The sequence below is a fragment of the Heterocephalus glaber genome, unplaced genomic scaffold (genome assembly GCF_053883595.1).
Source record: "Heterocephalus glaber isolate CG9 unplaced genomic scaffold, H.glaber_assembly_v1.0 deba00001004, whole genome shotgun sequence".
NCBI classification, from domain to species: Eukaryota; Metazoa; Chordata; class Mammalia; order Rodentia; family Bathyergidae; genus Heterocephalus; species Heterocephalus glaber.
The window spans coordinates 10,697,542-10,724,960 of NW_028258179.1; the positions used below are offsets into that span (position 1 = coordinate 10,697,542).

A 27,419-nucleotide genomic window follows, 5' to 3' on the forward strand; every position below is an offset into this window, starting at 1 on the left:
AAAGAACCAAGATACTCATGTAAAGGTACAAGATCCCAATGATGAATGTAACTGTATTTTATACCTAAAATGTACCAATAAACTTAATGAGAAAAAAAATAAATGAAAAATGTGTAGCTCACAAATTCTGAAAAAGTAGAAGAAATATTTTCAATTATTTGTACAAAACTTAATAAGAGAAAATTTAAGAAAAACCATGAACATAAAATATGAGAAAATATGAGTCATGAATTTTAACGTATTGAAAAGGCACAACAAAGATAAATGGAATGAAGGAAGCTATTGTATTCAAGAAAATGGGTCTCAAAATGGTAAGAAAAAATCCTACATGATCTTTGATACTTCATAGACAACATACAGCTAAAACAAAATGACTCTGGAAATTCAGAAAGAAAAGAAAGGAACACGATACAGGGAGAATTTTATTTTTGACAGTGGGGAAACCACTTCACACAAACTTTTCTTCTGAACTATAAAACAATTTTCAATATTTTTTCAATTGTCTCCAAGCATTAGACAGCTGCTAGGGCAGCGAGAGTTTGGAGCTAAGGTGGGGACACAGCTGAGGCCACGGTGGTGAGATGAAAGCTCCCTGGCCTTCTTCCCTTGAGGACATTGTCATCTGCCAGGGCTGATGCCGAGATGCTGGAGTGATTGGCACTCGTGGACCTGGGATGACAAAACTGGCCCCTAGCAGGAGACATTTGGATGACAGTGTGCTGGAGAGAGCAATAACATGGAAGGAGAGCAGAGTTCATGGGGTCTTGCTCCGTCTCCCAGATTCCAATCTTCTAGTTTCTGTTTTGATTCATGTGGTCAGGAGTTTCTGATCTGACAGCTGACTAGAAGCAAAGGTAATTCCTGCCGAAGTGAGTGCAGGGTGGTTAGCATCATCCAGAGCCTCAAATCATCCACGCATGTAAACATATGTACTGCCTGTTAATTAATCAAAAGGAACCAGTCATTCAGAAAAGCAAGACAGAAAAGAAGGAGAAAAGTAGACATTAGAAACACAGACAAAAAGATATCCTAGGCTTCAACACAAGTATCAGTATGTTCAAGGAATTAATAGAACATTTGAGGAATTAATATTATGAATTAAAAAGTAAAATAATTGCTGGAAAAGTAAGTGGATGGGCTTAATGACCAATTTGATATAGCTGAAGAGAGAATTAGTAAAGTGGAATACAGATCAAAATATATCTACGTATGAAATAACAAAATAATTGTTAATGGTTTATGAAGTGTCCCTTAAAGACTCATAGAGTGAGGGCTTGATCCCCAGTGCAGCAGTGTTCAGAAGTGGGGCCTACAGAGATGTTTGGGCCACGATGACACTAACCTCATGGACAGATTTATCCACTGACAAGTTCATAGCTGGATAGGCTATTAGGAGGTGGGCCAGCTGGAGGACTCAGGTCACAGGGTTGTGCCCTTGAAGGGTAGATCTAGTCCCCAGCCCCCTCCTCTCTGGTCTTCCTCTGCTCTTTGCTTCCTTCCTGCCATGAGCTGAGCTGCTTTGCTCCACCACATCCTTCTGCCATGATGTTTCTGCCTCACAACAGACCCTAGCAATGGAGCCAGCTGACCATGGACTGAAACTTCAGAAACTGTAAGCCAGAACAAACTTTCTTCCTTTCAGTTGTCAACTAACACAACAATAAAAATGCTAGAAAGGAATAAAAAAGACCTAGGAGATCAGGTAATTAGGTCAATATATATATATGACTTGAATTCTTGAATGAAGGACTAAGAGGTTGGATGAGGAGAATATTTGAGGAAGTCACAGATAAGATCTTTCCATAATTGTTGAAACGTCAAGTAGAATATTTTTTAATAAACTAGATATTCATGACACAGTTAAGATCATTAACATAAGATTAAAAAGGAAACTGTAAAGGCAGCCATAGGAAAAAACCCCATATCTTCACAAGACAATTATTTGCATTTTTTGGTGAAAATAATGAAAGGCATCTCAAGAAATTACTAGAAAAGCAAATGTAACCCAAAGAAAGTAAAAGAAAAGGAGTAAAGACAAGAATAGAAATTAGTGAAATAGGAAAGGAATATCCAGTAAAAAGGATCAACTACATTAAGAATTTGTTCTTCCTAAAGGCTAATGAAAATGACAAGAGGGCAGCATGAAAAACCATGCCACCTAAAATTTAGATGCACAGGAAACACATTCCTACAGTGTGCAACCATGATAAAGCCAGTGTGGAACAAAAGTAAAAAGTCAACTGAATGTACACAGGTTAAAGTCACGGTATCTGAAGTTAAAAGTTTTACATATGGAAAAATCCTAGACTGCCATTGTGGAGAAAACCCTGAAGCAAAGGTGGAAGAACACTGGCAAGTTTGCCTTGCAGTAGTAGTGTAGCTCAGGGCTTCGTGTGCTCAGAGAGGGCCAGGGCAGGGAGTGGAACAGGGTCTACCCAGCCCCTCAGAGTTCCTGTTTTTCTTGAAGTCACAGGGCAAAAGTCACTGCAAATATGCCCCTAAGTCTAAACACACATTCTGTAGAAATGCCATGTAAGTTGAATTTATGGCTTCAGCGAGAGTCTTACACGGGGGATTGTTTGGGAAGGAATCTGGTGCTCAAACTTGAAATGGGAATATGTGGGTGGATGTGGATTAAGCTGAAGAACTTAACCCAAATCTCCCTGCACCTCCACAACAGTAGAAGACAGCTTCCCAGGCTTTGCTTGCAGCAGGGTTGGGAGGCACCACACCCAAGGCCGTGGCCAGAGGGGGCTGACTGTTGTCCTCTGGGTCCAAAGCTATAGTCAGTGTCCTTGAGGTACAAGTTCAACACCTCACCTAGGAGGAGGTGACCCACGCTCCACTACCTTATATTACCCAGAGCTGGGGATATGTGTGGGAACTTAGGAGCGGGCCGTGGAAGACAGGTTGGACACTGGGTGGGGCGGATGGCGAGCTGCCCCAAGATTCTGCAGTGAGTGTGTCGGCTCCATGAGTTGAGAAGCCTTGGAAAGGATGAGTTGTTGGTTAGTGGGAGTCTGGTAATAACCGTGTCCCACATTTCATGAGACTGAAATGCAGGATCCACCTGAATGCAAGGAAGTAGGACTCCACAGACTTAGGAAGTGAGAAGATGGAGTGGGCCTATCCCAGACCTCACCCGTGAGTTCAGAGGTATTAAACAGTAAACCAAGAAGTAAACTCGTTATGCAATTCTGACTATATTTATATTCACATGAATGTAGCAATACCAGAAATTGTAAAATAGTTACCAAGAAGGGCAAATCCAGCTACATGATATGCATGAGAAATATTCTTAAACCATTAGGCCATGGAAAGGTTTAAAGAAATAGAAGAATGTATTTCAGGCAATTAGCAACCAAAAAGTCTGGCAAACGGTATATATTTTGGGAGAAACCCTAAACTTTAAGACAAAACACCGTACTCTGGACAAAGAAGGCTTCTGTACAGTGCTAAAAGATTCAATTTGCAGGGCCGGCAATGTAGCTCAGTGTTGCCACTCCTGCCTCACAAGTACAGGGTCCTGAGTTTGATCCCCAGTATTGGGGGAAAAAAGATGCAATTTACAATAAGATAAAACAGTTTTAAACATGTAAGAATATAAAAAAATAGCTTCAAAGTAGTCATAAGTAGGGAGATTCTTGTAATTCCACCATCATAATAGTAGATTTAAACAATTATTTATGGGTTAAGCTATTAAGGGTAATTGTATTAAAACACAGAAAAATGAACAACACAATGATTAAGCCTGGTCTGTATTTATAGATTTCTGCATCAAACTTTCAGGACATTTTCCTTGACCTCTCAGGTCCTTTACAGGTGCACTGTTTGCCTCCATCCCTCCTTGATACACACACTTGGGTCCTCTCTGCTTCCACCCACCAGGGTCAGCTTTCTGCTACCTGAAGACCAACTCTAGTGTCTCCTCTAGTGGACTCCTGCTGGTCCCACATTCTCACTGTTTTACTTTTTTGGTAAATATTCTTATTTCATCCTCCTTCCTTTTTATTTTAAAATTTTTAAAATTAGAAACCATTCTTACATGATTTAAAGTTCACAGTTTCTGTTATTTTAAAGAGTGCGTTGCTCTGTGGGCTCTGGCCAGCTTTTCTATGACTTTGGCTCGCCTGCCGCTGGCACGGGTAGCTGCAGCTCTGGGCCCCGCTTCCTCTGGAAATGCAGGAGGGTTGGTAACACTGCACCTGCGTTTCTCTCCAGCGATAGCCACTGGAGCTGAGCAGTGGTTAGAGCCTTTATTTGACATTCTCCCCAGGCCTGCCCCTCCTTATTGTCCTCCCAGCTCTGAAGCCATCTGTCAAACCAGCATCATCGGTAAAGAGGTTTTGAGATGCTTTCTGTAGGCAAATTCACATTTCCTTTACCAGTTTCCAGACAAAGGGAAGCCTCCATATTTATCCGTGGCAGTGTTTACTCTATGAAGAAAGAGCATCGCCAAGGAAGGGGGAGCTTGGGAGCCATTATGTACCATCATGGGTAAGAGCTGTGTGAAAAAGCTGTGTGATGAGAAATTACCGAACAAAAATCCCAGTACTAACACCTTAAGACGGTTGAATTAATGTATAAATGAATAAAATAAAGGTGCTTTCGTAAAATGAAATGAAAGGGGTGTTAAGTTAAAAATTTCCCAAGTAGTTCCATGAATAAGAAGCACAGATGATCAGCTGCCGTGGCTCGGATGTTTACAACTGCTCTGAAATCCAAGTGCTGGCTTCATTTTCTTCATGGTGGCATGAAGAGAGGAGGCCTTTTGGAAGCAGAGTCCTGAGTGTGAAGCCCGGAGAAGGTGTGTGGGACCTTGCCTACCTCTGTGCCCTTCTGTCCTCTGGCTCTCTGAGGACACCTAGACAGTGCCATCTGTGAGGAACCGACTCTCACCAGAGCCCGATCACCGATGGTGAACCTCCGGCCTCCAGGACTGTGAGAAATCAGTTGCCACGGTTTACAAATGAGCCAGCGTCAGGTGTTTTGTTATAGCAATGTGATAGGCTATGATGATATGATGGTATTTATTTAATGTACTCAAAATTTTAACATGCAAACCAAAATAATAACAGAACTTCTCACCCATCGGATTAAAAGATTATAAGTTTTCCACCATTTCCTGGAGGGTAGAAGCAGTACTTTTGGAGAAAGTGGTAATTGGTGGACAAAGCACTGTTGAAGGGATTTTCGTGCTGCTTGCCAAAATGCTAAAGTTCTTACATTCTAACAAATCCACTGTTAAGCATTTACCCAATAGGTGTACTCATAAAACTACATCAAAAGCATAGACCAGGAATGTTCGCCAAAGTGCTGTCTGTAGCAATAATGATAAAACCGCACCTGATGTGCATGGCCTTGGCGAGGTCCTGCGGGGGGCGGTGGACGCTGGCGACCTCTCCAGGGAAGCCCACACCCCCACAGTGCATGCCAGGCAGCATGGCGGCTGTGTGACTCTCGGGGTGGATGAGTCACTGGACGTTGGTCAAGGCCCACAGAGTAGCCACACCCAGAGTGACCTCACACACCCGGGGGAGGGGTGTGGTGTGTTGGATCCCGTGCTTGCTGAGCGTTTCTCGAGGGCGCTGCCCTCTTGGGCGAGCTCCGGTGCACACCGGCAATGACAGCAGTGGCCGAGCAGAGTCGGGAGGCAGACGTGTGAACAGGGACCAGGCCAGGCAGGACGGCGCAAAGAAGGCAGGGAAATGAAGTGCAGCCCTGCAGAGGAGGGCACTCCGGGCAGAGGCGCTCTCGGGGGGAGGTCGCGGCCCCGTGTCCACCCGCTCACTGGTGACACTGGTGACACGTGCTGGCCCAGGCTCCGTTCCCACTCGTGTCCGAGAGCACCCAGCAGAGGCTCAGAGCGGGATTGTTCTGGGAGGCGACGTGGGTGCGGGCGGAGGGTGAATGAGTGGGGAGGCGGAGGCCCAAACAGCAGTGTCATCCACAAGGTGTGGGTGAGCCGGGCAGGATGTGGAGCTCACACGCCGTCCCTGGGCAAGCCGGGCTGGGGTGAGGCCTTGGATGGCCCTTCCTTCCCATTTTACATTTTTACTGCTGTTGAAATTGGTTGCTTTGACCATTTATTTTATGATTTTAAAGTCTGTGCATGGAATTGTGAATCATTACTTTATTATCCTTGTGCTTTTTCTATATTAAGACGCTAGGGTTAAAACTGAAAGCAACTTGACAGTCCCAGGGCTCAGTGTTGATTTTCGGCCAGGAAATACTGAGACCAGCGTCAGAGTGCACACAGGGTAAGCTCTGGGTAACTGCCCACCTCTGGGGAGAGAGACACTTGCACGGTCTGCGAAGGGCACGTCTCCCGCCTCCCCTCCAGGCCCGAGGGACTTCTGTCTGGGCTTGGTCCCAGTGGCGCAGGAGAGAGGGAGCCAGACCAGGTGGTGGCGGGGGACCCAGGAGAGCTTCCCTAATTGGCCATCAGAGGCCCGAGTCCCCGCGCTGCCAGGTGCAGAGGACCCGGCCCAGCAGCGACCCCGAGGCAGGAGCCTCGGCACACTGCCTGCCTGAGGGGGACAGGAGCTGAGCAGGGTGAAGGAGCCCCGCGTGCCCCCTCCCCAGGACCTACAGCTTGTTGCGGCTGGGACCCCAGTGTGGACCCTGGCTGCTGCCCACACCACTGCACTGCTCGGGACCCAGGACCGACCTGTGCTGGAGCCCAGAGGCCTCCCCTCCCCCTCACCACCTTCAGCACAGACCAGGATGGGGAGCACGAACCCCAAGCACACAGGCCTCGGTGAGTCCAGCCCCCCGCCCCCGCCGACAGGGGCCAGAGTGTGGGCGTGGTCAGCACTGACAGACCGTTCTTGGGGATGCACCTGGCAGCACCCAGCTCTCCCTTTCATGGCTCCGTGTGGGAGGAAGAGATCTGGGGGCAGTGGAGTGTGGGTTACTGCAGTCAGCTCTGGGTGATGGCCATGCCACGGCCGGTGTAAGAGTTTACAGTGCAGGCAGGCAGGACAGAGCCATTGCAGGCAAGGAGGATACAGCTCCTCCTGCACCGCCCAGCATGATGGTCATCAGCCCAGGGAGTGGACCAGTTTACTGAAGGCCCTGCTGCAGCCCCATCACCTGAGCACCAGCAGGCGCTGTGTGTGCCTCTTGTTCCAAAACAAAGGGCAAACTTGCTCTGCAGGTAGAAGGGCCAGGGTCCCCTGGGACACTGGCACAGGCTTTCTCGGTGGTCGCAGTGGATGACCCGAGAGCCTGACGAGGCTGTCCTGGGAACCGGCCAGAGGCATGAAGCTGAGAAGCTTGTGGGACTTGCAGGTGGGTAGTGAGAAGACGGGCCGCCCTGGTGACAGGGGTCCCTCCTGTGGGGGACAACAGGGTGGGGGTGCAGAGGTCGGTGGGGGCAGTGGCTGGGGACCTGAGGAAAGCTGGGGTGTCACCCGAGCTGCTGTCCAAGATGTGCAGAGCAGCCCCTGCCCCATGCCCACTCCACTCCCTGGGTAAACTGCACCCAGGTATTAGGCCCGGGACCCAGGGACCCTGCAAGGGCAGCTCAGCTCCAGCCATGTCCCTCTGCTTCCAGCCTAGGCATCAGCCTGCCTACAGTCTGTCCTGGCCTTGGTCCTCGCCTGTGCCCAAATATCCGGTCTGGCACAGATCGCGGTCTACAGCCGAGAGACACCTCCCTCTCCACGTCACACCACTGGTTACTGAGCTCAGGTCAGTGCTTACTGCTCACCAAGGTTCACACCTCAGGGGCAAGTTGTTGGAGTCAGGAAAAGTCTTCCCTGGATAGCTAGGAACCCAGAGAGGTGGGACACTGTCATCAGCAGAGGCCTCCTGGGGGATTCATGGATGTTCCAGGCTTTACAGGAGGGGAAGCGGGCCAGTGTGCAGCACAGAGTGAGTCAGCAGCACCACTCCTGAGCGGGTGTGATCACTCGGCCAGAGGCCTGGTGCACAGGAGGTCCTCACAGCCATTTCCTGATTGAGGAGAGAGGAGCTGAGACCTGGGCAGTGCGGGATGGGACCATGCACACTGGTGCTGCTGAGGAGCCTCCCTCAGGGTAGCAGGGCAGCTGCTCAGAGGCAGACATGGTGTAGAGATGGTGCCAACCCAGAACACTGTCCTAGCGCTGAGAGACATGCAGCTCTGGACAGGTCTTTGCATTCCACAAAGCAAAGTCCCTTACACAGGACTATGTGATGGTCACCATGTACAGGGCTCAGGCCTGACTCATGGACTAAGTAACTCAGAGCACATTTCCCCTTTCAGGACACAGTGAGCTCACCTGGAAGGGGACTCAGGAAGCAGCAGCTCCTGGTGATGGGCAGCATGGCACTGACAGGTTCCTGTGACCCATGGGATGTGTGATCATGAGACTATGACCTTCTCCCTTTCCTGCCTCCACCGGCCTCTCTGCACAGCTGTCCCATCTCAGGGCCATGACAACTCACAGACATGGGAACCTCTCAGCAATGCCCTTTCAGGAGTTTGTGCTGGAGGGATTCAGGGGAGGCGTGGAGACCCAGGCCTTGCTCTTTGCCATCTTCCTGGCCCTGTACGTGGTGACCGTCATGGGCAACCTCACCATGATTTCAGTCATCAGCCTGGATGCCCGCCTGCACTCGCCCATGTACTTCTTCCTCAAGAACCTGTCCTTCCTGGACCTCTGCTACTCATCTGTCATCACCCCCAATGCCCTGGTTAACTTCTTCTCCTTTTCCAAGGTCATCAGCTTTACTGGCTGTGCCACCCAGCTCTTCTTTTTCTCTTTACTCATCACCACTGAGGGATTCCTCCTGGGAGTAATGGCCTATGACCACTTCGTGGCCATCTGCAGCCCCCTGAGCTATGCCATGACCATGTGCCCCACAAGATGTACCCGTCTGGTGATGGGAACCTACTGTGGAGGCTGCTTCAACTCCATTGTGCAGACCAGCCTCACCTTCCAGCTCCCCTTCTGCAGCTCCAACCGCATCAACCACTTCTTCTGCGACGACACGGCTCTCAATGAGCTGGTCATGTTTGCTATCTGTGGACTCATCATTGTGGGCACCACTCTTGTGGTCCTCATCTCCTATGGCTACATCACAGTGACCATCCTCAGGATGCGTTCAGGGTCAGGGAGACAAAAGGTCATCTCCACCTGTGGCTCCCACATGACAGCCATGTCCTTGTTCATCGGGACAGTGTTTGTCATGTATGCACAGCCAGGGGCTGTGGAGTCCATGGAGCAGGGCAAGGTGGTCTCCATCTTCTACACCCTGGTCATCCCGATGCTCAACCCCCTCATCTACAGTCTGCGGAACAAGGATGTGAAGGACGCCCTGCGGAGGCTGGGACAGAGGCAGGCGGCCCTGTGAAGGGGTGGTCCGTGAGAGACAGTGTCCTGGGGCAGGAACATGGCTCCAAGGGACCACTGTGTGAGTTGAGGACATTGATTTCCTTCCTTCCTTTCTTTTGTACCCTCCCGGCCTCCCTCATTTCTTTCTCTTTTCCCTCTTTCTAGCTTTCTTTCATCCATCCATCCATTTAGGCAGCACTTCTTGAGAGCATATCATGGAGCAGATATTTACTAAGAGGAATCAATCATGTTTTTTCCTTCCAGAAAATAAATGGTGCAGAGATAGAGCAAGTCACTTTCTGTTACGGTACAAGGCAGAAATACTTACCTTTGTTGGCATTCAAAGGGATTTTCTCTATGAAAGAGAGTTGACATTTGGGCTTCACATATCTAGTTTTGAAAAAGAAAATTAAAATCTCTAATTACATTCCATGCCAGTCCCCCTTCCAGACCTCGCCCAGCTGCATGGACCCCTGTTCTTGTGGCCGTCCATGAGTGCCGTCTGGAAGCCCTCCTGGCTTCTTCCCTTCACTCTCTCAGCTCATATTCCACATCACTGTCAAAGAGACCCACTTAAAACAACAATTTCACTATATGGCCAAGCGTTTCCTGTGAGGAGTTGGTCATCAGTAGCTGATCTGACAGACAGAGCCTCTCTGGGGAAGGAGTGAGTCTGGGGTGAACATGGGGGCAATTACATACGTATGGTCGAATCACAAAGTCATAACTGCACAGTCTGGGGAGACCAGCCCCACTCAAGTTAAGAAAAAGGTGCCCAATCCCACAATTACTCCCATTCATGCTTCATCCTCTTCCAACCCACCCAGCCCCTGACCAGACCCTGACCACAGTTGCCCCTGCCTGTGGGACAACATCATCTTTGTGAGACAAGTCCATGTGATTGTCTATAAGATTTCCTTGATTTTTCTCACTGCATAGGAAGATACCATCTGTCCCCCTCCTGAGGGACGTGTGCACTGTTTCCAGTTATTGCCTTTAAAACAATACTGCTATTACATCCTTCACATATCTCTCAGTGTACACAAAATGGAATTCTGATGGAAATTTCTAGGAGTGTAATTGATTGGTAATGGGGTAGACATAAGTGGGCATTTTGTATAGCTGCCAAAATTTAATTTCAATCACTTCTGCTGACACTTTCTTAGGTTTAATTTATATTTCCCTACTGGCTAGTGAATGCTCACCTCTTTTCATATATTAGGAGCCATTCAGATGTCCTGTTTGGGGTAGTTTTATGGTTTACATTTTGGGGACTGTTCTCTGTCTTTTCCTTGTAAGAGTTGTTCACATATCCTGGATACGAGCAGTTTGTTGATTAGCTGATTTTTCAAATATCTCCTTTCATTTGTAGCTTTTCCCCCACTGTCTAATGGTCTCGTGCCACCTGTTCAGCAGACGTTCTTACATTTAATGTTTTAAGTTCACCAGTTTGCCTCTTTATGGTTAGTGAATTATGTCTCATGTTAAGAAAAATCTGTGCCTACTCCAGTCACAGAATCTAACTTTGTCTTTAAGAAGTTAGATTGCTTATTGTTTCCTGTAATCAACCTCAATTCATTTGAAATTAATTTTCACGACTGAATTGAAGTAATGTCAAGTTCCATTTTTCTTTTTGTTTTTGGCCACTTATCTATTGATCATCTGCAGAGGAAACCGCACTTTCCACTATATGAGAACAATATGAAGCCACTTTCTCATAAGCCAAGTGTCCATGTCCATGTGGATGTGTTTCTAGGCTCCATATTCTCCCACTAGACTATTGTATATCCTGACACTGTCGTGATATATTATTAAATGTAACAATCAAAACATGCTACATAAAAAATACAATCTAGAAAAACCCAGGAAGTCTCTCTGTCAAAAAATATAAAACAATCATGACTATAAAACAGTTTAGAGTAAATACAAAAAAAGATGTGCACTTTCCTAAAATATAGAGGAGAAATATAAATTTTAAATGTTATTGATGGGCATCAAAGGAGTCCTGAATAAATACTATATCCCATGTTAATGAGTGACAGGGGTCAACACCATAAATATTTTTATTTTTAAACTTAATTTGTAAACTCATTGTTTTCCTACGTGACCAGATTTTTCTAACCCTGAAGAAACTGATTTAAATTGTATGGACCATGATGAAAAATAGTCAAAGGACTGAAAGGTGTAAGCAAGAGGAAGGAACCTGTCCTGAGATAATTAAAGACTCTTTTCAAAACTATAGTAATCAAAAGTGTTGGCATATATCTATGGGAAGTACATCAGGTTCTCAAGTGGTGGAAAAACCCTGAAAAGTCACTGGAAGTCCACAGCGACGAGGGTTTGAAGTTTTGAATGGTACAGATTTAACACACTCCCCAAATGAGAACGGACAGAGAAAACAGGGACCCGGAGGGTGCTGTTTGTTCGCTGGTTCAGCTATTCTGAGAGAAGTTTATCCAGATAAGTAAACAAAGAAAGAAGAATTGAATGCCATGTAGTTTCTCACCAGGAACAGTCAAACCCACAACAATTTATAACAAAAAGGGTCCAGCGTTCTCTTTTTATGGAATGTATGAGTGCAGACAGGCAAACACACAAAGATTTGGTGAAGAAAGGAGAGTGGAAAAGCCAAGGGTCAGGACAGAATAACCTGTGTCCCTGGAGTTTGCCCTCACGATGGTCACCCAAGTAAATTACAGACTGCTCCTGGGGTTTGGCTTTCTACCGTGCAGTGCATGTCTACACGAAAAACTTGGTGGGAAAAATCACGCTATATTAGGAAACTCTAGGGGAAAAAAAGAAATTAACCCTATTGTTCTTCAGCAGAAGTGCAGGAGACCAGCTTGAAACCACTCTGAGCAGACTATAAAATATTATTGAGTTGGCTTATGAATTGGCTACTGATTAAATTGTGAGTCTGTCCTAGGCCTACGTGACTTGCTAGATGAGCATTCAGCTGGCCAACGGCCATGGTTGAGGCCTCAAAGGTTGGTGACATTGCGTCTCCTCTGATAGAAATAAAACACTGCAGCTGAGAGCTTTATGATTCTTGTGGAGCCATGCTCCCAGAACAAATGTTAGCTAAAGAAAACAAGCAGGTCACTCATTAATTGTGACCTCTCTTTCATAGGAATGCATCGCTCCTCCCTTTTACAAGCCTGGCTCTCATCAGTGCCTCAGTCCCTGGTACTCCCTGTATCTGCCTTTACCCCCCTGCAATGTTGTATGATCAATAAATAGTGGCAAGTTCAGAGTCTTGGGGTCTGACAGTCCCAGACCCCATTATGCAAACCTTTGTCTCTTGTATTATTCTTTATCCTCGCCATACCCTTAGTCAGGGGGTTGAGGGGTTGTGCAGCCCCCAGTATAGAAGAGTCCACAAATAAATGGGGGATATATCTATATGATGTCTAAAATAGTAGAAATAAATGAAGTAGAATACGGAAGGATCCTGAGAGGTGATCAAGATCCCTGTAGGCTCAATTTTGACTTAGAGCTAGAGAATTCAAGTACCTGTAAACCAGAACAGTGAGGGTATACTGCTGACCTTCCCAGCAAAACCAAATTGCTTCCCTGTCATATTCTATTCATTACCTAAAGAAACTGTCACAAAAAGGACAGAGATATATTCACTGACAGATCTGGGAGACAGACGTTCAAAACCAAGTTGTTAACTTCTTCCTTGTCTGTCCACAGCTTGTAGCACCTTCTAGTGCTTCTCACCTTGAATTCTCATCACTCAACCTGGCACCTTGTCTCTACTTGCCCTTCTTCCCTCTGCGTTATGTCCTTTTCTCGTCTACAAGAACAGTGGTGGGGTGAGGTGATTCCTTCATGTTTCATGCGCTTCAAGGGAATTATATTCAGTAGTTGTGAATGCAAAGTTCAGTACATATCAATTCATTCCCATGCCCAATATTTTTTATTCACTTCTAAAATTTGAGTGTTAATTGTCTCTTTGCTCAGTTACTAAGAGAGCTGTGGTATAATTTCAGCTCTCTTGCATTTAATTTATATCCTCTAGTGATTTGGATGTGTATATTTTATTTTAAAATCTATGATTCTGCTTTATATGTTCTAAATCTTTACTACATAAAATGTTAAAATTTCATATCATTTGCTTGGATTCAAAATACTTATTTTAAAATGTCCTTTTATAAATAAACTTTTAAATATAATATTTTATTTGTTGATATTCATATGATCATACATTTCTTTTTCATAAGCATCCATGCTATAAATTACTTTGTCACTTATTTTAATATTTTCTATATTTTTAGATCAAAAGTAATCTCTTATATTTTGATCTTGGATTTATATATGTGTTTACAATATTTTGTTATAATAGACATATTTAACTGAGTACAGTCCCAACTTGAGGATTTCAGTGATTAGAGAAGGCATGTGTTAGCATCAGCAAGCACCATGACAATGACAGACTGACGTACACAACAATGTTTGAATGTAATGGACTTATACTATATAAAAATGTTCATCCTGGGAAGCTGCTCCACATTTTGAAATGGTTTATAAAGAGAAAAATCGAGCATTTATCTTGCCTTTCTTGTGTGAGTGCCGCTGAGTACATGGTGGACTGCAGATAAACATTCCCTCTGTACCAACTCTCAGTGAGCAAAAGCTGTTTCTCAAAAGCAGAGCAGCAGTTATCTGGCAGGTAAAGTCTGTCTTCAGAAACCACTGCAGCTAAGCAAAGCACTGCGGCTAGAGTGTCAGCATTTTGCCGAACCCAGTGAATAAATCAATGATATGATCATCACATTTGTCTTGGGAGAAGAGCACAATCCCTCCCATGATATATCGTCTGGTCAGTAACAGTGACAATAATATAATCATCATCATCACAACTGGATTCTAAACAGGGTGCTAGATCTGACTTCTGATAATAGAATAGGACAGAAGAACATAGTAAAGAGCACCAGTGGGTGAAATGATCAAGCCCAGTCTATAGGAAATTCAACAGGACAAAGACCCAATCTTTAAATAGATACTAATATCAATAAGAATGGAATGGGTACCTGCAGACTTAAATACAATCTCAGTGAACCTCTTAAAAGAAAGTATTTCAGATACAGAGTTAAATATCACAAGGTTTCTCTTGTATGAGGAACCTAAAGTATATATAATTTAAAGAACAAAATAAAAGATAAATGATAGGAAACAGTGAGGTATACTTTTGCAGATGAGGGGTCTGGGAATGTAGGGAGAAGGGAGAGCAGGGAAAGCAAGGGGAAGTAAAAAGAATATGATGCGATAGCAACTTTTCATAATAAATATATTCATTTTGTTTTGCAAAACATTTATTATGAAAAAAGAAAAGGAAGGAAGAAAAGATGAAGGAAATAATTTTTGGACACTGGTTCAATACCATCATTTTAAAAAAGACATTCTATGTGTGGCTGTTGGACCTTTGAATACCAATAAACATTTGGTGTTAGGGAGCTATATCCATTTAAGTACAACAATGGCACTGTGCACATATTTTGGGGAATAAAAGTTCATATATTTTAGAGATGCAACCTGAAATGTGTGGAAGGACTTATATTTGATACTTGAGGTACAACGGTAAATGGTTTGAGAGTGGGGGAAATGAATAATTGTATTAATTTGGTCATGAGTTGATTGCTCTTACTACTGGGTGGTGGGTATCTGAGATTCATCATACTATTCTTTCAACTTTTTTCAATATTTAAAAATTGCCATGAAAACAGTTTAACTAGGATATATCTTAGTGTTAAATTCTCTTCATAAGAAAAGGTCCAAAGGGGGAGGGGAAGTGGGAGGGGAAGGGGAAAGGAAGGAAGGGAAAGGAAAAATTATGAGAAAAGAAAAAAATGGAATCAAAGACTATGTAAATAGGGAAGGAAGAAGGGGGTGAAGGGCGCACAGGTAATGGAGAAAAAATAAGAACCAAGATACATCATGTACAGGTACAAGCACCCAAAAATAAAAGTAAACGTATTGTATACCTAAAATGTACCAATAAAAGAATTTAAGCAAAAAAAAATTCTCTTCATAATTCTCTCACCTTCAAAATTACACTGTCTTTTCAATTGCAATTAATGTTCTCATTCACTGCAGGAAAATTATGTTATGTCTTTAAAAATATTATCCTTCTCATTGATTTTATATTTCAAATAATAGGTGAGTTGCTTTTATAATGGATTGTATTATTTGATTTCCATATGCATTTGATTTTGATGCACATTAACCTCCATTTGGGTATTTAAAAATCCTACTACCAATGATGTATTTTTCAAGATTTTATTCTATGAGTTAAGTCTTTGGCTGTGACTTTTCTGATACATACTGTTCCTTTAACTTTTGAATGTTTTGAATAACATACTAAAAATTTAATGGAATTTATTTTGGAGAGTACCATGGTGATGAGTCTTATTTTATTCTTAAATTTATAATAATAGATTTACATGCAACTCTGTACTGTAATGCAGAAGGATCTAATATAGTCTTCACCTATTTTCTTCAATAAATCTCAGAACACTAAAGTACATTGTCACACACAGAAAATGACACTATTAATATCCACCAACCTTAGTAATTGAGTTTCATATGCATTATTTTTGTGATATGTATTTGAACGTGGCTCTAAGCAATTTACAAACTATTGTGGATTTATGTGACCTCAAAACAATGAAGATGCAGAACATTTCTATCACAAAGACACCTTGGTCTTTCCTCGGGAGCCATAGCTATCCTCTTTCCCCTCTCTAACTCCCAACAGCTACTAATCTTGTGTTCATTTGAACAACGGTTCACATTTCATCTATGCTGCCTACATAGAAGCACACAGTATGTCATGCTTTGAGACTGGCCTATTTCAGTTAGCAGAATTCCCTTGAAATCCATACAAATTGTTATGTATATGTGTGTTATTGTTTGGCCTGGAGGAACCATAATACAGAGAAAGGTAATATTTTATTTGATCTTGCAGTCTTGATGGACTCACTAATTCTATTGAGTTTTGAAGATAATTTTTCTAGGTCAACAGTTATGTCCTCTACATAGAGGGTTGTTTTCCCTTACATTCAAAGTGGATGCCTTTATTCCTATTTCTTGACTAATTGCAATGGCTGGAGTTCTCAGAACTATATTAGATAAGGGTCATGAAAGCAGATTGTTTCCATTTTAGAGGGATGCGTTCTACCTCTCACTAGTAAGTGCAACTACAGCCATAAATCTTTTTCTGTAGGTCCCCTGTGCAAGCTGAGAAAATTCTCTATTCCTTGTTTGCTGGGAATATTTATCATGAATGCGTGTTAAAATTTTGTCCACTGACTCTTTTGCATCAATTTATGATTATCCTTCTCTATCCTGTTGATGTGTGGATTACATTGGTCAGTTTTTGAATATTGAACCAGCCTTGAACACCAAGAATAAGCCCCACTTAATCATAACAGTGTTTAATTATTTCTATACATGCTGGATCCATTTACTCATGTATTGTTGAGGATTCTGGTGTCTAAATTCACGTGCAATGTTGCTTTAATTTTGCTACTCTTTTTACCTGGTTTCAATGGGGGTAATACTAGGTCCATGAAGGAAATTCAAAGTGTTTCCTTCTCTTTTATAAATAGGAAAACTGTACAAAATTGGTATTGAATATGCAAAGATGTGAAGGAATACTGAAGGTCAAATTAAAATTTTATTTTTTCACTTTAATAGACCTAATAGATAGGAATTTGTTTTAAAAATAGCATTGTATTCATTTATAGAAAGGAACAGGAGCATATATATTTGAACACATTGCTGTTATTATTTTGAATAGTTGAATTCATGCATGTTGTTCCAATGTAAATACATATATACATAAACATACATTAGCATACTATCAATTTAAAGTCACAGAGAGATTAAAAGTAAAAGAATAGACAAGAATTATTTGTCTAAAATTAAATAAAAGAAAGGAGCAGCTACATTAATTTTAAAAAGAGCAGTTTTTAGTACAGTTGGAGAGCTCAACATCTCGCTATAAAAAATGGACAGATACAGCCTGTAGAAAATCATTAAGAACACTGTTCAAATTTTAAAAATAGAAATAATACAAGGCTTATTCTCAGACCTAATAAAATAAAACTATAAGTCAGTAAGATAAAAAGAACTAGAAAATTCCAAACTACATGGTGATTAAAAAACACATTTCTTATGAGTCAAATAATTTCTTAAGATAAATTAAACACTATGTTGAACTAAGTGAAATAACAATACGTTAATCAAACCTCTGGAATGCAGTGCAGGCAGAGATTAGAAGGAAATTTAAAGTATTTAATATGCACTTTACAAAAGCAAATGACCTAAAGTCAATCATCTAAGCCTAGGAAACTAGTTAAAGAAGAGAAATTAAATCTAAAGAATGCAGAGAAGAAACAATTCAAAAGTGTATATATAAACAAATCTTAACATAGGAAACCAGTAGAGAAATCAAGAAAACCAAAGATGATTCTTTGAAAAGACTGATAAAATTGATAACCCTTACATTAATAAAATTGATAACCCTTAGACTAACAGAGAAGCAAAGAATCAGGACACCTATTATAAAGAGTAGGCACTAACGAGGGCACATTACTATACACCCCATGAGAATTAAATTGATACTAAAGGAGCATAAAGAGCAACTCTTTGAAATGGGTAACCTAGATGAAAAACAAAATTTGAGAAAACACACAAAAACAACACCAGATGATCTCAGTGGTCTTTAATTTATTAAAGCAGTTGACACAGTAATTAATGACTTTCCAAACCAGATAGCTCAGGCTCATGTGGGCTCACTGGCGAATTCTACCACATATTTCAGGAAGCAATTACACAAGTTCTCTGTAACTTCTTTCAGAAGACAGAAGGAGAGAGAATACTAACAGATTCTATGAAATCAGCACCACCCTAATACCACACAAAGATATTTCAAGAAAAGAAAATGACAAACTAATATCTCTCATGAACAAAACCACAAAAATCATCAACAAAATATCAAACCAAATGCAAAAATGCAGTCAGGTGTACAATACAACCAAGTTGTACATTATTCTATGTAGGCAAGGCTAGTTCAACATTTGAAAATCAGTTAATATGATCTATCACATCAACAGGCTAAAATAGAAATATCACACCAATATACGCAGGAAAACTATTTGACAAAATACAACACTCATTTATTATAAACATTTTCAGCAAATTAAGCATCAATAAAACCTTTCTTAACTTAATATAGAATTTCCACAATTTCCTAAATTATACTTAATAGAAAACAGCTTTTACACAAAAATCAGGAACAAGGAGACAAGTATATCTCCTTTCATCAATTCTTTTCTACATCACATTGGAATTCATAGCTAATACAATAAGACAGCAAAGGAAAGTATTTAGTTTGGAATGGAAGAAAAATAGAGCCCTTTTTCACAGAGGACATAGTCATCTGTGTAGAAAATTTAAAGACTTGACAAAAAAGCCTCCTTGATCTAATAAACCATTACAGTAAGGTTGCAGAATACAATGTTAATATGCAAAATTTTGATCATTTTTCTATGTACCAAAAATGAATAAGTACTGTTTGAAATTAAAATCACAATACCAATTAAACTAGTACTACACAAAATGAAATCATGAATTGTGAATCTAACAAAATACGTATAAGATCTATAGGAGGAAAACTGCAAAATAGTACTGAAAGAAATCAAAGAGTAAAGAAAATAGGAAGCCAGGAGGTGACTTTTGGAGATGGCGAAGGGATAAGCAGGATTGGGGAGGAGAGACAGGGGATTGAAGTTACCCAAGATATGTTAAATGCATCCACCAGTCTCCCAAAATAAACCCCATCATCATATAATATGAACATGCACTAATAAAATATAGTTTTAAAAAGAATTAAAAATAGTCCTAAGATGAAAAAAAGAGGAATTAAGTAAATGGAGATGCAATCCATGTTTATGGAAGGAAGACAAATATTGTCAGAATGAGAGCTTTCTATCTTGATCTATAGATTCACTACAATCCCAGACACAATCCCAGAAGGTACTTTGTGGATGCTATCCTTGATCTGGAATCTTCTCCGTGGTCGTGTGTTGGAGGCCTGGCCCTCAGGTCCTAGCACTATCAAGAAGGGCCACAGCCTTTGGAAGGCAGATCCTAGTGGGAGGAAATTCAGTCACTGGGGTGTGCCTTTGAATGCCATTGATTGTGTAGCCTTGACCCTTGTGCTGTTTGCTTCCTGGCTGCCATGAGGGGAGCATCTCCCTCTCCATGTGCTCCTGCCATGACATACTTCATCACTACAGGCCCCAAAGCAATGGAGCTCATCAACCATGGACCAAGTCCCCCAAAGCTATGAGCCAAAATGAATCTTTCCCTGTTCAAGTTGATTTTTTTCCTGGTATTTTGTTATGGCAATAAAAAGCTGACTAACACAGTAGACACTGACAAACTTATCCTAAAATGTGTAGAAAGGAAAAAGACCCAGAACACCCAACGTAACTGTAGTTTAAAATGAGAATAACAGAATTCAACAACTGACGCTCTCTGCAAAGATACAGTAAGCATGGCAATGTGGTTGGTGAAGGAATGATTGAATGAGATAAAATAGAATTCAGAAACAGAAACTCACATATAGTGAAGGGATGTTTGGAAAGGGAGCCAAGGTGATAAGACGGAGTAAATACGGTCTTTTCAGCAATAGTGTTGGAATAACTGTCATGCACATGTAAATAATGAGTCTGTAAACACTCATGCCTTAACCACCTCACAAACACTAACTCAAAGTGCATCATAAATATGAAGGCAAAATGCCAGAAAGAAAACTCCCAGGGGATAACATGGTAGAAAACCTAAATGACCCTCGGTGATGACTTTAGATGGAACATCAACATCACAGTTTGTAAAAGTAATAATAGATAAGTTGGGTTTTATTAAAACGAAAATTGCTGTTCTTCAAAAAACATTGTCAAGAGGATGAGGAGTCAAGCCATAGACTAAGAAAAATATTTGCAAAAGGGATTTCTGATCAAGGATTTCTGCCCAAAATAGGTCTCTGAAACTCAACAGTAGGAAAACAAACAACCTGACTAAAAACTTGACCAAAGACCTAACAGAATTTCACCAAGGAAGAGACGTGGATGGCAAAGAAACATTGAAAATAGTGCTCAAACTACATGACATCTGAGTTATGCAGAGTAAACAACAATGAGATGCACCACATTCCTATCAGCATGGCCATAATCTAGCATTGTTGACACTGATGTAGGCCAATAGGAGCTTTCACTCACTGTTGGTCTGAAGTGAAATAGTACATCATCTGCTTTGGAAGATGACCTGACAGTTTTTACAAAACTAAACATACTCTCACCGTGTGACTGAGCAATTGCACTGCTGGTCTGTACTCAAAACTATGTACATGTAAAATCTTGCGCACAGACTTGATAGCATGTGTAAATAATATGGTGGTTTGGGTGGAATGTCAATTTAATTAGCATTGGGATCTGGCCTGGGCATTGGTGAAGCACACTTCTCAGCGTGTCTGTGTGGGTTATGGTGATGGGCTCTGTCTGGACCCTCTCCCCTTCCTCCCTGGTGCTGTTCCTCAGCTCTGATTCCTGGCCACCAGAATATCTCTGCCTTGGATCCAGCCAATCAGGAACTGAGTTACTTGACCCTGTGAGCTAAATTAAACCGCTCCCCCCTCAAACTGTGACTGTTGGGTATTGTATCTCAGCGATGGGAAAGCTGACCAAGGCAGCAGCTTTATTCGTAATTGCCAAAATTAGAGATCCTTCAGTAGGTGAATATATAAATAAATATGGTATATTTAGAGATTAGAATATTATTCAGTGTTTAAAAAGATGAGCTATGAAGTCATGAAAGACACGGAGGGGAAAAGATATCCCTAAAATAGCAGAATAAGAGGTTTCTATGTTCGTATGCCCACAAGAGCAACAGGAATACAGCAGAAAAATTCCAGCGCATCATCAGAATAAAACAGTATGAATGAAAGAATAAATAAATAAATCCTAAAAACAAGACACATCAAGGGGGGGAGAACAGATTCATTTTACCCCTGTGTCCCCTTCCTCAAAGCAGCACAGACCAGTACCCCGGAAGAAACCCTCAACCTGCAAACACCCGCGAGAGAAAGTGAGAGCCTAAAGAAGGAGCATCCATCTTCCCCAGCTGTGAAGGACGCTGTCCGGGAAGCTCTTGTCTTGCTGTTGCCAAGAGGCCCACTTCTCTCTCACTCCACTCAGAATGCTGATGTGATCACCATGAGCACCTGGGAAAGGATGACAGCAGGAAAGAGGGGAAGGGATTCACTACAGCAAGCAAGTGGAGCGCAAAAATGTGTCCATTGCTTCTACTTGCTGCTATTTGGACTCCAGAAAACCAGCCCCTGGGCCACTTAGAATGCTTGTCTATGGCCTCTCATCTGGCCCATGGGCACTGCTAATTCATCACATGCCTCAAACCCTTTGCCATGTCCTGCCCTCAGAGACAACTTTTTGGGCATGTGCAGATTTCCAGCCTGACTGTGAGGCTGGGAGAAGACACAGACATGAGAATTTCAGAAACAGGTGGCTCCCATCTCATAGGCTTGGTCTTATGAGATCAAGAGAGGGCATACAATCTTAAGAATTCCCTCACAGAAGGAAACAAGAGAATGTTCAACAACAGAAAACAAACTCTGGGAGAGTTTCAGAATCCCAAGCCAGGCTGAAGGATGGACTTTTATCTCTCCTGAAGCCAGTCAGCAAAATCTATAGAAGGTGAACACTTCTTGAAAAGTGAAGAGATCAATGCAAGTCTTGACCGAACATGGAAAAATCAAGGGAAAATGACACCCACAATGGGAAACTATACCCAGTATCCATTTCAGCAGGAATGATGTGAAATGAGAAATCAACAATAGGAATAAAACCTTGAAAATCCATGAGTATGTGGAAATTAACTAACACATTCTTGAATAACCATTGTATTCTAAAAATAAATGGAAAGAAATTAAAAAATACATTGAGACAGACAAAATAGAAATGTAATATACCAAACTCTATGAGATGTAGCAAAAGAAATTCTAAGAGGCAAGTTTATAGCAATGAATAGCAAGGAATATAAAGAATGAAAAAAGAATTCAATTAAAACTAAGCCCAAAGTTTTCACAAAGAGGGAAATAACAAAATCAGAGCAGAATGAACTGAAATAAAGCATAGAAAAACAACAGAAAATCAACAAGTATGGGATGATTTTAAAAGCTAAATGAAAACTGACAAACTTTCATCTATATTAAGAAAAAAGAGAAGATTCAAATAAATAAAATCAGAAATAGAAAAGGAGACATTACAACTGATACCACAGAAATACAAAGAATCATAAGAAACAACTATGAGCAATTATATACTAACATATTGGATAACCTGGAGGAGATGGATGAATCCCATAAATATATACATAAAAGACTGAAAAATGAAGAAATAGAAAATCTGAACAAACTAACAATGAATAAGGATGTTTATCATGAATAAAAAATCTTCAAATAAATAGAATTATAGAACCACATGGCAGGCAAATTCAGTAAATATTTAATGAAGAATAAATACTAATTCTTTCATGAAAGTTTAAAACATAGAATTAGTTTGTCCAGCTCTAACAAAAATAAATAAATAAAGCTGGGACATTGTGAAACAGGAATTTTATGCACATTGCATGATAACAAGAACTATTCGTAAAGAACTCCAGAACCACAACCTTGGAGAGAAGATACTTCTGAGAGGATGTCTGCCCACCACTTCCTGTTCAGCTTCCTACTGGCACCACTCTTGTTATGAATCCTTGCAGCCAAAGATCATTTTCAAAATATCTTTTGATACTCTTCATTTAACTTTTGAAAATGTTCCCTAACTTAACCTCCTTGAACATACTCATAGTATACTATGACACACATTCCAATTACACTGCTCCAATATTTCCAAATAAATGTCATTATTCTTTAGAAAATCTTTCTCTGATTGTTATTTAGGTTGATGCTTTAAAAACTTTTCCAAAACATAAAGAGGAATACTTCCAAAAGCATGAGTCCAAAATTACCCTGAAAAGAAAACCATACAAAGACACAAGAAAAGAAAATTATAGGTTAAATCCCTGATGAAGACAGGTGTAAAAATACTTTCAAAATACTGGCAAACCTCACTCAACAGCAAACTGCAGAGATCGCCACCCACAATCAAGTGCAGATTTACCTGTGGATGCCGTGATCGTTCTACAGAAAAAAGAATATAAATCATAGGACCATTTAATAGAAGCAGAAAAATGTTTTGACAAAATTAAACATCATTTAATGATTCAAAAGTCACAACAAATTAGTGTAGAAAGAATGTGTCTCAACACAATAAGGCCATACATATCAAGCCTACACCTGACACCATACTCAGTAACAAAATGTTTAAAATTTTTCCTTTTGGATCAGGAATGAGACAAATATACCTGCTCTTGCCCTTTTACTCAAAGTAGTACTAGACATTCTAGCCAGAGAATTTAGACAAAAGAAAAATTAAAAGGCATCCAAATTAGAAAGGAAGATGTTAAATCATCTCTTTTGTTCAGATAACAGGATCATATATAGAGCAAATTCTCAAGACTTGACAAAAAAGCATTAGAACTAACACACAAATTCAGATATAAAAATCAGTTGTATCTCTGTGCACTGGCAATGAACTATTCAAGGAAGACATTAAGAAAAAAATTCTATTTACAATAACATCAAAAAGAATAAAACAGGAGTGACTTCCAGGTAAGATGATGGACTAGAAGTAACATGACTTTCCAAGTGAGCAGAGTTAGAGTTAGAAAGAGTAACTACATTTCAAGGAGAGAAAGATATGAAGAGCTCTTTATACCAAGAAAGAGGTGATGGAAAAGCAGAAAGGCAACATAGAGAAAAGTATGAAGTAGTCCGCAACACCAACTTCAGCTCCCCAGCTGGAGAGGAACCTAACTCCACAAGCACAAGGGAAGTCCAGATAATGCTGATAGCCCACAAACCACCAGTCCTGGTCACAGGAAAACTTACATAGTGTAAGCTGGAAACTCACTGTAGGGATTTGGTCTGAATGTGACTCCTGCTGGCAGGTTACGTTTGGCGAATAAAATGCACAACGGTGCTTGTCATATCTTCCTGTGCTATAACTAGGAGCCATCTGGAGAGGGGGCTTATTTGAAACTAAGCTGCACTGGAGATCCTATGTCACAGAATGCCTCAATTTAGGGTCACTAGGGGCACCCTGCCACAGCAATTAGGTGTGAGGCAGCCACGAGGGACAGTCATGGAGAAGGGAAGGTTTGGTTGAAGATCTGCTGAGAACTGTAAGCAGTGTGGAGTCTGGGCTGTAGAGGCTGTGCTGAGGTGGTGAGGAAGGAGACTCATCAGGTGTGGTTTTCTGAGGGCCTGGGTCTGAAAGCCCACTCACTGGATTTCTGGGCTCCTGCAGTTGCCCCTCTCCAGCACAGAACTCAGAGTCTGTTTCCTTCTCTCTCCGATGCATTCAGGAACATAACTATGCTTGGCCATTTGCCATGCCCTCACCTGTACAGGAGGGCATTCTCTGGAATGAGTGCAGCATGTATCCAGCTCACGTGCTAGGAAGCTGTCTGGGGTTAGCATGGTTATGAGTGTGCAGAAAGGGGGTGGAGATTTAACTCAGTGGCACTGTGCCTGCCTTACAAATGCAAGGTCCTGAATTCAATCCCCAGTACAAAAAGAAAAGTAGGTTTGGTTTAAAGCCAATTAAAAATGAATGTGTAGAAGGAACCAAACCAAAAGCCTCTGGAGTGAATGTAGTACTGAGGCAGATGACACCATTAACTGGCCCAGACTCAGTGGGGAAAGTGGAACAAGGCCAAACCTACAGATAGCAGCAACATATTGGTGAAAACAAAGAGGAAGTACAACAGGCCCAAGAGCAACTCAATATAACCCAAACAACACCATGGAGGAATTTTTTGGACTGTTGGACTATTAGTTCCTCTCTCCCTCCCCCCCGCTGTTTCTTCTCTACATTTATTTATTTATTTATTGTACTGTACTGGAGATTAAATCCAGGGCTTTTGCACTGAGATATATCACCAGCACCCATGCCCCTTCTTTTTTGTTTGTTTTTTTGTAAGAGGTTCTCATTAAGTCACTGAGTTGTCCAGACTGGGATCAACCTTTTGATCTTCCTGCCTCAGCCTGCAGAGTGCTGGGATTACAGGTGGACACCATCACACCAAGATTATTTATTTATCTTTTAAATCTTTCTTCTTCAAGTTTTCTCTTTCTTTCACCCCTTTTTTAAATTCTTGGTTTATTGCTATTACTTTTAATTTTATTAAGTTTTAACCTTTTAGTTTACTATGATTATTTTTCTTCCTTTCTTTTCCATTGTTATTGATGATGTAGTTGTTGGTTTTAATTGGTTTTTACTCAATTTTTATATCTGAATTGTCTTGCTGTGGTATTACTGATGTTTGTTTTCTCCTCTCTGAGTGGCACTGGGGATCAAGTCCTCAAAAGAAGGCTGCTCACTAGAAAGACCCTCACATAGAAGTGGAAGAGATACTCCTCCCAACAGAGGCACACCTCTCAACACAGAAACACAATAAATGTGAAAATCAAGGCAATGTGTTTCACTCAAATGTCCATAACTCTTCAGTACCTGCATCTAAAGATACTGAAGTAACTTAAATGCTAGACAAAGAGTTCAATCAATTTAAAATGTGATCAATGACTTCAAAAAGGAAACAATTAAAGCTGAATGAATTAAGACAGACAAAACAAGATATGAAATAACATTTAAATAAAAAGCAAGAGATTCTGAAAAAGAACCAAACAGAATTAAAATATATAATAGCAAAATTTGATAATGAGTAATTAATATAATATATTAAAAGTGATTCAATTTAGTATTAAACAAACTGAATAAGTCAAATAAAAAGCTCAGTAGAAAGCCTTACCAATATACTAAGTAGAGATGATGATAGCATGTTATGCCTGCTGTGCCAAGCAAGCCAGTAGATCACCAAACACTGGGACAAACGACAAAGTTAAAACTGAAAGGAGTTTATTCACTCGCATGGACTCCACTCCCTAAGCGAAGTGAAGCCCTGAGTCCAGGAACAGCACGGTTTTCATAGGGTGTTATAACAGCATAGCTTTTATAGGTGCTATTTAAAGAAGAGAAGTTCAAGGGGAGGTTAACATAGTTGCTCACCACTCAGCTATCTTATCTTGTTGCCTTGTCAGATTAGGATGTTTTGTGGTTAAAAGGAGGCACCAAGCACCAACCATTTCTGAGAAGTGATGAAGTCAGTTTACAGAAGCAGAACGAGCAGTTACAAAAAATCTACTTTATAAGGGGAGGGGTATGAGGGGAGTTCATCTACAGGCCAAGATGGTGTTTCTTAGGTTCATCTTGGTCTCACAATGCCTTAAAGATAAATTTGATGAATTATTACATTCAGATGGTAATAAAGAAAAAAATAAAAATTACAAACAAAACATTCAAGAGTCTTGGACACAATTAAAAGCACAAAGTAATGAAATTTTAGTGTAGAAAAGGGAATCAAGATACAGACTAAAGCCACAGAAAAATTATCTAATGAAATAATAATGGAAAATTTCCCAAATCTGAGGAAAGATATAGACATCCAGGTAAAGAAGGCTTTTATAAACTCAAATAGATGACCAGAAGGGAACCTCCATACATCATACCAAGAGTACAGAATAAAGAAAGAATCTTGAAATATGCAAGAGAGAAACATCATAAAAGCAAACATATCAAAATAATGCAGATTCCTTGGCAGAAATTATAAAGAACAAGGGGCACCGAGTGATGATGTTCAAGTTCTGAAAGGAAATAACTGCCACTGTAGATTACTACAGACAGCAAAAGCAATTCTGCAGAATTGAAGGAGAAATAAAATCTTCCAAGATAGGCATAAGCTAATGGGATTCATGACCACTAAGCCAATATTACAGAAGACACTTGAAGAAAACTACAGAAAGAAAATGAAAACAAACAAAACCATGAGAAACAATAAATCTTACTA

At 41.1% G+C, this 27,419-nt stretch overlaps 1 protein-coding gene and 1 long non-coding RNA gene across 2 annotated transcripts; one reads left to right on the forward strand and one right to left on the reverse strand.

The window, feature by feature from the left end:
* Positions 1-404: 404 nt before the first annotated feature.
* LOC106008016 (uncharacterized) lies at positions 405-26,679 on the reverse strand. Its single transcript, XR_015450628.1, has 2 exons — positions 26,325-26,679; positions 405-936 (listed from the first exon to the last, which is right to left on the reverse strand). It is a non-coding gene; the product is annotated as an uncharacterized LOC106008016 (long non-coding RNA).
* LOC101703018 (olfactory receptor 9S13-like) lies at positions 6,167-11,183 on the forward strand. The gene is made up of 3 exons (XM_087209568.1): positions 6,167-7,293; positions 7,559-7,695; positions 8,252-11,183. Exon 3 carries the CDS (start codon positions 8,422-8,424, stop codon positions 9,340-9,342), a length of 921 nt encoding a protein of 306 aa, XP_087065694.1. The 5' UTR covers positions 6,167-7,293; positions 7,559-7,695; positions 8,252-8,421; the 3' UTR covers positions 9,343-11,183.
* Positions 26,680-27,419: the final 740 nt, after the last annotated feature.

What these genes read in the sequence shown, in the direction of transcription:
- LOC101703018 (XM_087209568.1), top strand. Translation starts at nt 8,422, where the DNA reads ATGACAACTCACAGACATGGGAACCTCTCAGCAATGCCCTTTCAGGAG.